Below are 16,589 nucleotides of genomic sequence, written 5' to 3'. Positions count from 1 at the left end.
TTAGTGGTGCCGACCTCCGGTTATTGGTGTCGATAAGCGCCAAAAATCTCCAATTTTCAGTTAACTGCGATTTTGGCTTATTGTCACACTGTTGGAACGGAACCCCTGCCAATATCCGAGGACTGCTTGTACATACTCAACCACCATGTTTAAAGTTAAACAGCTGGTCTCGAGCTGTGCTGAAGCATATTCCTATTGTAAAGCCTCAGGTTGTTTAGATTTTTATACTTTTAAAATGTGTCATTTTTTGTGTTTGTCTAGTTTATCCTAAGTGGACAAAAAGAAGAAAAAAGGGCATTTTAAGGGATAAGAGCATTTGTGTAGGCACTTCTATATCTCTGTTGGCACTGAACCATACAAATTTGTTCTTGCCACTCTCCATGTAAGGAGTGCACTGGTTGGTCTCCCTCCCAGTAGGAGAGGTTTATGAGGGAGAAGAAAAATCATGGGGAGCATTTACCGGTCTCCTTGGGGGAGGTTACTTTCCCAGTGTTTCTTCTGAACCTTTTCAGTTCTTTTTTCCCTTCCCCTGCCTCCTTCACATAACACTCTCCCTCAGTCTTTTGGGGGTGGGGAGAAGGGTGCACATGGAAGGAAGGAAGTGCACCTACCATACTCTGTCCTTGTATGATAAGTTAGGTACCCAGGTTGATCTCTTCCTTCAGTAAACCTTGAATGGTTGTACTCCACTCTCCACTGTCTACTGCACTTGATTATATTGAAGTTCCAGGTATACAGTCATCTTAGGTTGGGTACATGCAGAAGATGTGCCATCTTTGAACATCCAGGGTAGTCTGTCTTTCACTGTGTTCCTCAAACACTTCAATTTAGCCAAGGGGGGTTCTGCTGCTGCTGCCATCACTGTTACTGTTTATCCCACTCTAGGGAGGTAGATCCTCCTGTAGCAGCAGCACTTACAGTTGGAGATGCTCCTGTTCCTTTCACAGGAGTCCCATATTCCATCCCATTGCGTTCCATTCCAAGATGCAGTTGCTCTAGAACAAAGACCATCTCTCTCATTCTGTTACAGACTAAGGAATGTGGTAACCTGGAAGAAATTAGAGCTCCTTCCAAATTAGCAGACAAAATACCTGGGCATTCTCACAGGTGCAGCAGAGTGGGTGTCTTTCTATCCATCTCTGAGGTGAGCAAGCTCAGGGAGGTAGTAGTAAGTTCTTTTCTGACAGGAAGCTCCAGCTCAGCTTTGGTGGTATTTTTGACCACCTGTTGTCATTGGAGAAGCATGTTTGTTCCACATCTGTGCCCTCCGTCACTTGCCTTTCTGTTTTTCACACTTGGAATCTTTGTTTGGTCGTTAGCTGAAAGATTGTTTCCCACCATTTGGAAAACATTATTCAATGCAACGTATGCAAGTTCTACCATCATCAGCACCTCATATAAGGTTGTTAGCACCAAGACTAATTATATAGGATAGTGTTATTGATATAATGTGTCTGTAGTGAGTTGTAATTTTCTGAAGTGATGTTGACTCAGTTCATTGCTAAACAAATCTCTTCCTCAATTGCTCATTGTAAATTCTAGTCTGCCAGCCTATTCCTCTTTCTCCATCGAAATGCACTTGTTTGGTCTTTGCCTGCTTTTTCTTCAGCTGTCAGCGAATCTCTTACTTCTGCTACGATTAATGTTTCTCTTTCTCATCTTACCATGGCTACAGTATCTTCTGTTGTTTCCAAGCTAGATATTATTCTAGCTACTTGGCTTTCGAAGGATGTCGTATGGGAATGCTCTCAAGTCTGTTGACTCTGGGAGCAAAGCAGGAGAGTCATAACTCTTCTTCCCCCTGCCTCCCAATATTTCCTGTTTTCTTTTGCCCAGTCGACTTGTGTCGACACAGCTGAGTCTCTTCAGTCTGTTTTCCTGTCTCCCCTTTGTTGAGTCACAGATGCTTTATGTCGTCAGCTGACTCACTTTCGGGTGAGACAGGAAGGATGTAAGTAACCAGCCACACGGCTTGTAACTCGGATGCGTTGTGTACGTACTGTTTAGTGTATGAGTTTATGAGTTGTATCTCTCTCTCTCTCTCTCTCTCTTTTATTGAAATACGAATTACTGTATCATAAACATGAAAATGCGAAACTAAAACTCCAAGAAGTTCACGAAGCACACGAATGAGTACGTGTCGACACATGTATGTTACAGTTTTTTTATAACATATATGTATGCACACACTCATTTGTATGCTTTGTGAACTTCTTGGAAGACTGAACTCATATTTTGTCTATGATACAGTAATTCCTGTTTCATTAAGGATATATACAGTGCTGAGAGAGAGAGAGAGAGAAAACAGTTAGTAATTCTTATTTCATTAAGGATATGTAGTGCTGAGAGGGACGATAATAAGTGATAATAGATCAATATGATAATAGAGTATATTATGTTTTATTGATATTTTACTGTGTTTACATTAATATTAATATTTGAAAATTAGTAAATCGTTGTAACGTGTCATACCAACTTCACTCACTGGCAGTACTTTTACTTTTACCTCTTAGCCAGGTATATTCCAGGCAAGAGTAATGTAATGGCCGACAAGCTAAGTTGTCAGGTTCAGGCCTTAGGGACAGAGTGATCTCTGCATCAGCAGATAGTGGACAGTCTCTTCCAACTATGGGGAAGGCCCATGAGAGACCTATTCGTCACAAGGTTCAACAGGAAGCTAGAAGTCTATTGTTTGGTGGTTCTAGACTCCTTCGTTCTGGCGGAGGACACCCTTCAACTTCCTTGGGACAATCTGGGAGTTTACACCTTTCCCCCCCTTTTGCCTGATCCGTCAAGTCTTGAACAGGGTAGTGATTTCCAAGAATCCCAGGATGATCTTAGTAGTTCCCCTATGGCCTCACTCAGAGTGGTTCCCAGACCTGTCAACCTCACATCGAGAGATTTCACCAATCTATAGGATCCATATCTCTTCATGGTTGGAGAATACCCAGTATCTCCTGTGACCGAGAGGCTTTTCTCGCAGAGCAGCAACAGAGGTGACTGGCTATCTCAGAAGATCTTCCTCAGCTGTGTACCAGGGAAAATGGGCCGTCTACTGTGATTGGTGTTGTCGACGGGGTTTCTCTCTGGTCAGAACTTCCTATCAGCAGGTAGCTGATTTCCTTATTTTCCTCCATAGGGAGAAAAATCTTTTTGTCTGCCATCAAAGGCTGCATAGCTGTTTTGGGCAAGGTCCTATGTTTGAAAGATGTAAACCTGTCTACTTTATAGGAAATGTCGATGCTGCTCAATTTTGAGCAGTCTTGTTCTCCTAGAGAACTTAAACCACCTAATTGGGACCTGACTCTGGTACTAAGCAGTCTCACTCGTGCTCCACATGAACCTTTATGACGATCATCAGACAGCAGCTTGACCCTCAAGACGGTCTTCTTACTGGCCTTGGCTTCATCAAAGAGAGTGGATGAACTTCATGGCCTCTCTTTTAGTGTTAAATACACGAGGGGTTGGGGTCCGTGGCCTTCAAATTTGTCTCGAACTTGTAACTAAGCCTCAAGAATCCCTCAACTTACGTCGTGACAGGTTTGAGTCCTTCTCCAATACCTTCTCTGGGGAGATTTGTTGATAACAATCCAGACAATTGCATAGTTACTTTAGAAGGGCTCGTCACCTCAGACCTGGGTGTCAAAGACTTTTCTTTAGCAAAGGCCAGAACAAGAAAGAAGTGTCCAAGAATACCATCTCCTTTTGGCTTTGTGAGGTCACCAGACATGCTTATAGTTCTTCTTCAGCCTCTAGTGCTTGGCTTTGTCAAACCACCTTCACATCCTTTCTATCTGCGGGACATTGCCCACAGATCCTTGGACACTTTTTCCTTGGGTCCAGTGGTGGCTGTTTAACAAGTTGTGTAGCTCATCCAGTGCCCATGGCAGGACAGTTTTTATCTTACCTAAGATGATGGTGTGAAAGTGAGAATGAATGAGATGGCTGGTCTTTTTTTTTTCTCTTTCCTCTTTTCTTCTCTACTGGCAGGCAGTGAAAAGATTAGTCCATTATGTGCTGGAACTGGTTAGGTACAGGTGAGTGAGTGGTCATTCTGTTTGAGTATATGTTATTCATACACAAATTAAATACTCTCAGAAGCTATTCCTTTCTCTCTCTAATAAGGGGAGAGAGGAACGATAACAAACGAAATTGGTGGCTAACATAGGTTTGTTGTCTTAACAGATACAGTTCTTTAACTTAATCTTATACAATGCCTCTTCATATTGTGTATTAGCCCAGTAGTCTGACTGTTTGATAAACAATCTGTCTAACAGATCAGAGGCTTAAGCCTCCTTCGTATGCTTTCCCTTATCCAGGAAGTGAGACCATGTGTGCTGAACCTCCAGTCGGTTCATGACTTTTCTTTCTTCCCCAAAGTGAAGTGTATCATAAGTTAAGACCCAGGTTTGTTCCGCATATGAACAAATGACAAATTTTTAATTAATTAGTATTTTTCTTAGTCAACAAACCTGCGGTGTTAACATATACTGCCCACCTCTTGCCTCCCCTCAGCCTGGTTACCTGGGCTGGAAGAAACTGAATGCGTCACGGCATCATGGGCGAGAGAAGGTCTGCTGATGCCTTTTCTCTCATCCCATTGGCCAAACCCTGTTGCCACCAATTCCTTGTTCAACAGTTTTATGATTTTTACCGGTTTCCAGCTGGCGCTAGAAGAATTTATCCTTATGTTAAGACCAGAGGTTTATTAGCTATGAAAAATACGAATTAATTTTAAAATTTATCATACTTTTATGTTTATGATATACAGTACAGACAGTTCCCACCTATCGGCAGCATCGGTTAATGGCTTTTCTGTTTTACGATGCTTGGCTAACAATGTTGTTAACCAGATTTTCAGCACCGGTAAGCGATTTTTGTTGCCAGTAAGTGTTTATCGGAGTCGGTAGGTGTTTATCGGCATTGGTAGGTAGTTTTATTGGTACTGGTAGATGAAGCACCAGTGTCAGCAAGCGATTTTTAACGGTAAGGAGGTTATACGGCATCGGTAGGCAGTTTATTGATTATGGTTAGCAAGAATTCACAGTAAGTTGCCTCCCTTTTTTGTTGTTGGACAATAGGAAGTTGCCTATTTAGAGGGAGATACAAAACAAGTCGCCCAGACCTTCCAACACATCCAGGATGTCCTTCAGGAGCTAAAGGTGGGAAGTTCTGATATCAAAACAGGACTGAAGAGAATTGAGGCAGGAAGATATCAATTTGACACTAACACTCAAACAAAGGGAGTTGTGGTTGGACTAAAAGGACAAAATTTGAGGAAAATAAAAAAGAACAATAATGTACAGATAATGATGCACAAGAGAACAGAGGGGTACATCACGATAAAGGGTCATTTAGACGACGTCCAGGACGCTTGTCACGACATTAAGGATATCATAGAGCCAACTCTAAAGCGGACAGGAACAAACTTACCACAAGAGGGACTCCTCCCCATGTTAACTAAGATAGAGGATCACCTCTACATAACAGTCTTCGACAGGCAGGAGAGAGCCATGGTCATTGGCAAAAGAGGCCAGACCATAAAAAAGTTAACTATAAAACACAATGTTTACTTCTATGGACCAAAGAGGGATGAGAACACAAATGACTTTACAATCAGGAAATGAAGAGGAAGTCGTTGCCTTCTTCAATGAAGCCCAAGAAATAAAAAATGAAGGAGACGGGGAAACACGACGTGGGATACAGAAGGCAGCCCAGACTTCTCGCATTATGAGATTTCTTCTAAACTGAGAAGAAATAGAAGGATGATGCTCTCTCTCCAGACATGCAGAGGGAAGAACTCTAGTTTCTTCTGGTATGCTATGTCCTTTGATGAACATCTTGTACAGGATATTTGTCATGCAGACAATGGTCCAATATCTAGATCTATTCTTCCAGATATCCCACCATTCTGAAGAAATAATCTAGAAGATGGGCTTGCAGAGGGAAGAATAGTTTCTTTTGGTATGCTATGTCCCTTGATGAACATCTTGTACAGGATATTTGTCATGCGGACAATGGTCCAATATCTAGATATATTCTTTCAGATATCCCACAATTCTGAGGGAATAATCTAGAAGATGAACTTGCAGAGGGAAGAATAGTTTCTTCTAGTATGCTAAGTCACTTGATGAACACCTTGCACAGGATATTTGTCATGCGGACAATGGTCCAATATCTGGATCTATTCTTTCAGATATCCCACCATTCTGAGGGAATAATCTAGAAGATGAGCTTCGAGAGAGAATAGTTTCTTCTGGTATGCTATGTCCCTTGATGAACATCTTGTACAGGATATTTGTCATGCGGACAATGGTCCAATGTCTAGATCTGTTCTTTCAGATATCCCACCATTCTGAGGGAATAATCAAGAAGATGGGCTTGCAGAAGGATGAACGGTTTCTTTTGGTATGCTATGTCCCTTGATGAACATCTTGTACAGGATATTTGTCATGTGGACTGTATAATTATTGTTTGAAACTGTTAATTACTGTTTGGGTTTAATTGGACAGTTTGTGTATAAAGGTATTTCTGTTGTTGTGGGTTATTAAGGAAGAGGTGTAAATGACCAGTTATGACTAATTGAGTTTGTATATTACTTGTTGTCGATTGTCAATGATTATTTAAGATGTTCTCTTGGAGAGTGGGGAGTATGGGCAGTTAGTTGAAGTCAAGCCCTGTAGGAGATTATTACCTCTCCACCAAAGGATTGTTGTGTGTCTGTATCCATTATATATATATTATTTTTTAAGTAAAGAAGAAGAGAAAAAACCAAGTCTGTGTTTCTTTGCTGCTTCAAGCTATCTAGGCTACATAGGGATCAACAGCAAACGCAGCCAACAATGCTTCTTTCACCTTGTCAACCTCCTTCCTATCTGCTGTGGATAACTGTAAGTACACTGCAAAGGCACCACCTGTAAGCCGCAGAGGAATCACACTGGCAACGTCATCAACTTTCCGAAGCTTGCAAACCAACTCCAACTTCTCCAGCCACTCCGTAACAGATTGTGCGTTTCTGCCATCATACTCAGGGATCAGTTTCAAGTCGAAGTTACTCTCCATACTGTAGGAAGTTGCACAGTGGAGAGGCACCGGATGTCTACTTAGCTGAGCTACGTCGACTTGGATCCCTGTTTGGAGGAATTTCTGAAAAAGCTCTTGCATGTGCTTTTGTAGCTGGACTTCCAGAGAGAGTTTGTCAGCTGTTGAGAGCCGGGTCTCGCATGGAGGCCCTCGATCTGGAACAGATTTTGGCTCGGGCACGGGCGGTTCTAAAGGATGACCTTCACTCTGTTTCAGTGGAAACATGTTTTGGCGCCACAGGAAGCTTGGGTTCTGTGCCAGTAGAAACAACAGTTCAGAAATGTCATTTATGCCTTGGACCAAATCACTTTGCCAGGACTGTCTTGCTCGCAACCGAGTAAATGGTCGATTTCAGAGAAGGGTAAAGTGTTATCGGTGTGGTGGAATGGGGCACATTAAAATCAGCTTGTCCGGGAAATGAGCAAGGAGAGGGAGGTATCAGCGCCAGCCTCCTCTCCCAAACCCACTGAGTAAGGTGCTGCCAAGTACTGTTTTGAGTGTAGAGGGTCTTCCATGTTGCATGTTAGTAGACAAGTGTGCAGTTAGCATGGTAACTGTGAGTGGGCAAGAATGGGTGTGTGAAGGAATGGGCGCCGTTCACTTGCAGCTCAGTAATGGAGCTACTGCCAGCATTTGTGTGTGTGTAACTACTCTAATGCCACTCGGTTTTAAATTTCTTCTCGGCAGGTTTTAAATTTCTTCTCGGCATGGATGGTGTGAGGGCTCTAGGAGGAGTCACTGTCGATACCCAGGGTGGTGTACGATTTGGAATGGAAGACTCTCTTTTCTGCAGCTGCTGATGTGGTGGTGGGGGTGGATGAGCGTGATTTTAGTGCAATTTATGATCCTTTGATTAAATGTTGGACAGCTACATGGAAATGGTCTGAAGGCAAGGAGCTTGGCATCCTGGAGAATGGAGTAAAGGCATATTCTGTACCTCAGAGGCAAAGGACCTGTATGAGTCAGAGCTACAAAGATGGGTGAGTGATGGTTGGCTGCTTCCTTATGATGAGAATAAATATGGACCAGCTAAAGGGGCTTATTCCCCTCATGGCTGTTGTACAGCAAAATAAAAAAGAAGGTGCGGTCTGTACTGGACTTCAGAGAACTGAATACGTTACATTGATGCATTTACAGCAGACTCGGATGTGTGTTCAGACAAACTACGTGAGTGGCGCAGGCAAGGAGTGAATGTATCTGTAGTGGACTTGGCTAAAGCTTACCTGCAGATAAGAATCCATGAGTCTCTGTGGCCATACCAGACTGTATATTTCAAAGGCCAGAGGTATTCCCTGACTCGACTGGGGTTTGGCTTGAATATTGCTCCAATGGTAATGAAGTCTGTTTTAAACTGTGTTCTTCTTCAGGACCCCAATTGTAAGAGAAGGAACATCGGCTTATATTGATGACATCTTGGTGAATGAAGATATTGTTAAGGCCAGCCGTGTAGAGGAGCATCTCAGAAATTTTGGGCTAGTAAGTAAGCCACACCAAAGACTTGCTGAAGGGGCTCGAGCATTGGGCCTGAGAGTCTGGGGGGAGCAGGAGAGTCTTTTTTGGAAGAGGGACAATGACCTGGGCGATGCACCAAGACAATTGACTCAAGAGCAGTGTTCTCATACTGTGGTAGACTGTTAGCCCATTACCCTGTTTGTGGATGGCTGCAGTGGTGGTAGCATTCATCAAGAGAAGAGTCAATAAAGTCACTGAAGGATGGGATGATGTCATTAATGATGATCACATCAAAATGTGTTTACAGGAACTTCTGGAGAAGGTTAAGAAGGATGACCCTGTGAGAGGACAGTGGAATGTCACCGGTGACAAATTCAAGATCTGGGTGGATGCTAGTTCTCTTGCACTTGGTGTTGCAGTGAAAGTAAATGGTTCCATTGTGGAAGATGCCAGCTGGCTGCGGAAAGACAACTCTTGCCTCATCAATATGGCTGAGCTAGATGCAGTCATTAAAGGGTTGAATCTTGCACTGGCCTGGAAGATACAAAAGGTGGAATTAATGACTGACTCATCTACTGTGCATAGATGGGTTTCAGATGGACTTTTAGGAAAAGGCAGATTGAAGACTGTTAGTGATAAAGTGGGTCTCGGAAAGATTTGTCCAACAGATGGGAACACAGAAGCTATCATCAATTTCCCAATCCCTGCAACTAAAAAGCAGGCCATGAGATTTCTTGGAATGGCTTCTAAATATTTCTTTAGATTTATGCTTAATTTTTAAGAAATAAGTGCCCTCATAACTCATCTGTTTAAAAAGGGACAAAGTTATGTACAGTATTTGGTGACTAGTCTATAGAAGCTTTCAACAAACTAAAGGCCATAATGATTCACGCGCCAGTACTATTAATACCTGATTTTAGCAAGAAATTTAATTTAGCTATTGATGCCAGTGACACTGGCGTAGGAGGAAGGAAGTGAACGGGATGAAAGATCCCATTGCTTATTATTCAAAGAAACTGAATAAAGCCCAGCAAAGTTATTTAATATTGAGAAGGAATTGTTTAGTTTAGTTTCAGCCTTGCAACACTTCAAGATTTAAGCATGTAGTGGTCCTGTTTTAAATGTATATACTGATCGTAACCTGCTAGTTTGTTTGTTGAGACTTAAGCATAAGAATAATGTCTCAGGTGATGGAGCTTAGAATTACAAGATTATAAACATGAAAATAGTCCATATAAAGGGGAATGAGAGAACCGTTCCTTCTGTCTTCGTTCTTTACAAATTGAGCATGCTCCATTGTTTTTTTGCAGGGGAGCTAGTGTGATGTGCCTAGTGTGTGGCGAGTGTAGTGTGAGGTGAGCACTGAGTGTGAGATGACTGCTTTTCTTTTTCGTTTGACCCAGAGTTTTTTCTTTTCCAATTGTGTTCCTTATCTTAGTTTAGCTAAAGCCGAGTTAAAGCGAAATGCTAGGAGTTGTTCCTCAGTTCAGAGAATAAGTTTAAGATGTGTTTGTATCTTTTGCTATATTTAAAAAAAAAGGGGGGAAATTTTTTCTTCTTTTGGGGAAATGTGTTGTAGGGTCCCACACAGATCCATATACAGTAAACCCCCCGTATTCGCATTCTCATGGTTCGCGGACTCACGCATTTGCGGGTTTCTCTGTGGAACATATCTAGCCATCATTCGCGGAAAATTCGCCCATTCACGGTATTTTTCACTGAGAAATATTCACTAGTTACTGTATTTTCATATAATTTTCATGAATAAATGGAGTTTTTGTGATAAAACTATTAAAATACTCAGGTATAAGTATTTTTACAGAGTTTTTCTTGGTTTAAGCTATCAAAATGGGTAGTTCTAAGTGTTTTTAGAGGGGTGTTAAGCATTCGTGGATTTGACCTATTCGCGGGGGGTGTGTGGGACGCATCCCTCACGAATACGGGGGGTTCACTGTACACTGTTCATCTCACCTGACCAGCTAATCTCCGCACAACGAGATCTCTGTGCGCCAAGCACACATGTACAAGAAACACAGCAGATGTTACGCATCTCTTGTACGTATATTCGTTTTCATATTGTTATGTTAAATGTATCATTCTTAGCGTAAGCATTACAATGTAAGCATTCCAGCTACAGTATATGATTACATGTTACTGTCATGCTAAATGTATCATTCTTAGCGTAAGCATTACAATGTCAGCATTTCAGCTATATGTAACATATCTTCATTCATGTCTTGTATATCAATTAATGTATGTCTTTCCATCCTCCAACAAACTCATTTGGTTGTACTCTGACCTCTTGTTTTGTCCACCTCGTGTCAGGCACTACATTTCCGTTTGCAAGAGCTATTGACCTGTCTGTTTGTTTGAATAAATCTGTAAGTTTGTAGACGTAGCCTCTTACTCATGCCTTTGCTACATTTGCGACCACGGAGATGTCCAACCCAGCCAGCCACAACAAACAATGAGAGCCTCTCCAATGACACCGTCTCCATATGCCCCCGACCTGGTGAAAGAGGTCCTCCTCACAAAACTGTCCTCGCCAAACAGTGGCGGCCATGCCCAACAGCTTCACCATGCCCATTGAAGAATTCCTAAAATTAGTCAATGCAGTACACATGGCCCGCCCACAAGGCAGCGGAACCCACCCAGCCACCCATAGCAGCAGTAGCACAACGGTCCCGGCAGTCAACCTACATGGAATCCAACAGCGACCCAGAAGGACCGGCCGCCCCCATCCACAAGCAGAGCTTCCCCAAACCATCAAAGGGAAGACCAGCAGAAGAAAGAAGAACCAACAGAGGAAATGTGCTTTTCCCATTGGAAATTTGGAAAGAAGGCATGCAAATGTAACAAAGGCTGGCTGTTTTAAAAAAACATGCAAGAGGGTCGCTTCCGCAACCCAAACAACTCTAACGTCAGCGGTGAGTACACCAGTTGCCTTGTAAGAGAAGCTGCGACCACTTACTGCTGTCTTTTATCCAGATACGAACGCAAGGACTCCAACGAATGCAAGGACTCCAAGTGTTTCTACATCTGGGATGAGAAATCAAACAGAATTCCTTGTGGACACCAGGACATGCAAATCATTAGTGCCAGCCAGCCCGGACAAATGATTCAGCATTGCCCCATCCACCCACCAACCTCTACATATCCACCACCAGCGGAGCACCACTCAAGATGCATGGAAAGCCAAACATGAATGTGTCATTCAATGGAAATGACTACAGTTGGACCTTCATCACGGCAGACGTGATGACAGCTCTTAGCAGATTTCCTAAAAGCAAACGACCTACTAGTGGATGTAGCATGAAAACAACTGATCCCAAAAACAACTCCAGTATCATCTCTTCAACAGCTGTGTGAACTGCAACAGCAGAGACGACAAACAAGCCCCATCGCAGCAGCTACCCCACTGCCAGAGATACGCAGACTTCTACAAGACTACCAAGAGGTCATCAAAGACGACCTGCAGCACGACTTAACCAAACCAGCAAAACACAACATCCAGCACTGTATACAAATGGAAGAACCCCCAGTTCATGCATGCTTTAGACAGTTAGCTCCAGAGAAACTTGTCTACGCCCAATAAGTGTTCAGGGAAATGGAGAATGCAGGAATATGCCAAAAAGCCTCCAGCCCATGGGCATCCCCCCCCCCACATGCTACCAAAACCAGAAGGAACACGGCACCCATGTGGAGACTACAGGCGGTTAAATGTCAAAATGAAGTCAGATAGATACCCATTGCCAAAAATAGCAGATATAACCAACCAAATGAACAGAGCAAGGGTCTTCACCAAAATAGATCTGCTGAAGGGATACTTCCAAGTTCCAGTAGCGAAGAAAGGTACAAAAAAGACAGCGATCATCACCCCCCTCGGCACTTACATGTTCAACTACAGCTGTTTCGGCCTCTGGCACTTGAGCAACCTTCCAAAGACTTATGGAGGAACTGCTGGGCGACTTTCGGCATGGTCTACGTCGACGGCATACTCATATTTAGCTGCAACCTCAAACAACATCTTAAGGACGTCAAGAGGGTGCTGCATATACTTAAAGAAAATGGACTCGTAGTAAGGGAAGGCAAGTGCGAAAGGGCAAAGAAAACAGTGGAATTCCTGGGATGTCAAATAAGCCCAGATGGTATTAAACCTCTCCCAAGATAAAGTAAAAGCAGTCACCGACTCCCCAACACCAACAACAACTAAAGCAGTACAAGAATTTTCTGAACTAATCAACTATTATCATAAATTTATCCCAATTATTGGTAAAATCATGAGTCCTATCTACATTGCTTACAAGGAAAATCTAAAAAATTAAATTGGTCAGGAGCTCAAGATAATGCATTTCTTTCAGCAAAACAAACAATAACCTCTGCAGCCACATTAATTTTTCCTCTACCCCATAGGTCCCTCACTCAGATGACTAACGCGAGTACCATGGGAATGGGTGCAATACTGGAGTAGGATACAGGTGATGGTCATCGGCCGTTGGCATTCTTCAGCAAGAAGTTAACGTTCTCGGAACAAAAGTACTCCACATTTGACAAGGAGCTCTTAGCAGTCCACAAAGCCATCCATCACTCCCACCACATGCTCGAAGGAAGGCAGTTCGTCATACAAATGGACCATCAACCCTTGGTGCACGCCTTCACAAAGACAGCAGACGCATGGTCAACACGACAACAGAGTCATCTATCAGCAAAAGCAGAACACTCTTACACTATCAAGTATCTGAAGGGTTAAGCAAACACCATGGCGGATGCACTTTCGAAAAACTGCATCAAGACCATCCAGCTCAGGATAGCCTATCCCGAAATAGCAGGGGCACAAAGAGACGATGTGGATCTAAGGTGACTGCGGCAGGATAACCCTGCCCTTATGTGAAGCGATCTGTCAATCAACAATGGAGAGATGACCATCGCCTGCGAAACAAGTATTGGACACCCTTGCCCCTACTTGTCAGAAGGCCTCAGAAAGAAGGCTTTCAACCTCACCCACCACCTGTCCCACCCATCTGGCCGGAAAACTGCCTGAATTTTAGCAAAATGGTGCATCTGCTGGGGAATGAAGGAGGACATAAAAAACTGGACGAGAGAATGCCTCTCGTCATACGTCAGAAACAAGGCATGTGGACAGTGGAATAGGAGAGTTCCACACAACACACCATTGCCTCACCCACATCCACGTCGACATAGTGGGACCTCTACTCAACTCTGAGGTGTACAGATACCTGTTCACCATCATTGATAGAAATACCAGGTGGCCCAAAGAAATACCAGGATGGCAGCAGGCGGCAGAGAGTTGTGTGAAAGCTCTCATTGGATGGGTCAGCAGACATGGAGTCCCAGAGATCATCACAAGTGACAGGAGGGCAAACTTCAAATCTGCCTTGTGGAACGCCCTCGTAGACAGTTTTGCGATAAAGATAATACATGTGACGGCCTACGATCCAGAAGCTAACAGCATCATTGAAAGGCTACACCAGTCGTTGAAAGCATCACTCACTGCTAGATGTCAAGGCAGGAGCTGGAGAAGGGAGGCACGTTGGGTCTTACTGGGCCTGAGAACAACACCACACGTGGCATTTAACACATCTCCAGCAGAAGCCCTGTACAGAAAATCATTAACATTGCCGGCTGATATCTTTCAACATCCAATGAGTCCAATATCCCCATCCAACACCCGCATAGCATTAGAACGAATAATGCCTGCCAATACAATGTACCACATGGCAAGAAAAGTGTACATCCCCAATGAACTGCAGAACACAAAATAATGCGTTCATACGGGTAGACGCACACAGAACCTACCTCTCCCCAACCTACTCGGGACAATACCCCGTCATCCAGAGAAGAGACAGCCTGCCAAATGACAGTGGACAGCAGAACTACGAGGGTTTCCATCGACCACTTAAAGCCAGCATACCTACCAGACGCCGACCTACAACCGTAGGCCTCTTGAAGTGGGGGGAGTCCTGTAGGGTCCCGCACAGACCCACACACACACACACACATTCATCTTACCTGGCCAGCTAATCTTCTCACAATGAAATCTCTGCATGCCAAGTGCAAGCACACAAGAAACACAGTAGATGTAACGCAACCTTTGTAAATATGTTGTAAATATGTTTGTGTTCTTATTACTGTATTAAGAAGTTAACTGTATCATTCTTAGCGTAAGCATTACAATGTCAGCATTCCAGCTTTATGTATCATATCTTCATTCATGTCTTGTATATCGATTTATGTATGTCTTTCCATCCTCCAGCAAACACAGTTGGTTGTACTCTGACCTCTGTTTTGTTCGCCTCATGTCAGGCACTACATTTCCGCTCGAAAGACCTATTAACCTGTCTGTTTTTTATTTGAATAAATCAGTAAGTTTATTGATGCAGCCTCTTACTCATGCCGTTGCTACAGTGTCATGGGTAGTAGCTATTTTAGCTGAAAAACATATACATAGTAAGGAAGTCCCTCCCAGAGGTTGTCATTGCCAAAAGCCATGTGATTCTGATGCTGTTGTGTCACCATTAGCCCCGCCGAAACAGGGGTATATAAACTTCCATAGAATGGATGCTGAGAGAGAGAGAGGGGGGAGATGTTCCAACGCCAAGTGAAGAGTCCCCCTTCAGACAGCTTGGTCACCTGCTTCTAGCAATGTTTGTCATACCTGTGACGAGGAAAAGCCACTAGCCCCTTCCTGCATGTGACGAGGAGATGCCACCAACCCTTCCTGCATGTGACGATGCTGCCAGCCCCTTCCTGCATGTGACGAGGAGACACCACCAACCCCTTCCTGCATGTGATGAGATGCCGCCAGCCCCTTCCTGCATGTGACGAGGAGACGCCACCAACCCCTTCCTGCATGTGATGAGGAGATGCCGCCAGCCCCTTCCTGCATGTGACAAGGAGACGCCACCACCCCTTCCTGCATGTGACGAGGAGATGCCACCACCCCTTCCTGCATGTGATGAGGAGATGCTGCCAGCCCCTTCCTGCGTGTGACGAGGAGACGCCACCAACCCCTTCCTGCATGTGATGAGGAGATGCCGCCAGCCCCTTCCTGCATGTGATGAGGAGACGCCACCAACCCCTTCCTGCATGTGATGAGGAGATGCTGCCAGCCCCTTCCTGCGTGTGACGAGGAGACGCTACCAACCCCTTCCTGCATGTGATGAGGAGATGCCGCCAGCCCCTTCCTGCATGTGATGAGGAGATGCCACCAACCCCTTCCTGCATGTGATAAGAAGATGCCGCTAGCCCCTTCCTGCATGTGACGAGGAGATGCCACCAACCCCTTCCTGCATGTGATGAGATGCTGCCAGCCCCTTCCTGCATGTGACGAGGAGACGCCACCAACCCCTTCCTGCATGTGACGAGGAGACGCCACCAACCCCTTCCTGCATGTGACGAGGAGACGCCACCAACCCCTTCCTGCATGTGACGAGGAGATACTACCAGCCCCTTCCTGCTTGTGACGAGGAGACACAGCCACCGTTCTTTCCCTCCATCTGCTCAATCTCCAGATTCTGAGAGAAACAACATTTGCTGTCCCATCCTGAAGTCACCCTTTCTGGGACATCTTTGAGCCCGATGCCATCGTGCCTGCATCATCTCCTCAGCTGAAACCTCAACTGCCCTTCTGTGACGTCTTCAAGCCTGAAGCCACTATGCCAGCATCATCTCTTCAGCTGAAGCCCCAGCCACAAAGGATAACTCACCCATTCACCATTTAAGTATTAAAATCATTCTGCCTTCAAACCTGTTCCCCCTACCTGTATAACTGCTTTGATTTATTTTGATTGATGAAGTTGTAAATAAACATGTTGCAGTATTGTGTGAATTTCTTTTTATATTCATTTCCCATATTTCAATTGCTGGTGTTGAATCCTTATTGTATGGAAATTGAAAGAACCTGTAACGATTCGTGGAATCCTAACAACGTTGGTCAGTAACAGATGTTAAAATGCCATAATAATACAAATAAAATGTTTTAAGTAACATAATAAATCTTAAAATATATATAGTAAGCTAATTTATAAAACAAT

At 43.9% G+C, this 16,589-nt stretch overlaps 1 protein-coding gene across 1 annotated transcript; it reads left to right on the top strand.

Annotated features, from left to right (window-relative positions):
- The first annotated feature begins 13,294 nt into the window (after nucleotides 1–13,294).
- LOC136841050 (uncharacterized) lies at nucleotides 13,295–14,318 on the top strand. Its single transcript, XM_067108105.1, has 2 exons — nucleotides 13,295–13,392; nucleotides 13,802–14,318. The coding sequence occupies exons 1-2, from the start codon at nucleotides 13,295–13,297 to the stop codon at nucleotides 14,316–14,318; spliced, it is 615 nt and encodes a 204-aa protein (XP_066964206.1).
- The last annotated feature ends 2,271 nt before the right edge of the window (nucleotides 14,319–16,589 follow it).

Source organism: Macrobrachium rosenbergii, chromosome 8 (assembly GCF_040412425.1).
Source record: "Macrobrachium rosenbergii isolate ZJJX-2024 chromosome 8, ASM4041242v1, whole genome shotgun sequence".
In the NCBI taxonomy this organism is placed as follows: domain Eukaryota; kingdom Metazoa; phylum Arthropoda; class Malacostraca; order Decapoda; family Palaemonidae; genus Macrobrachium; species Macrobrachium rosenbergii.
Note: the sequence above shows the minus strand (reverse complement) of the source record. Positions and strands in the feature narration are given on the sequence as shown.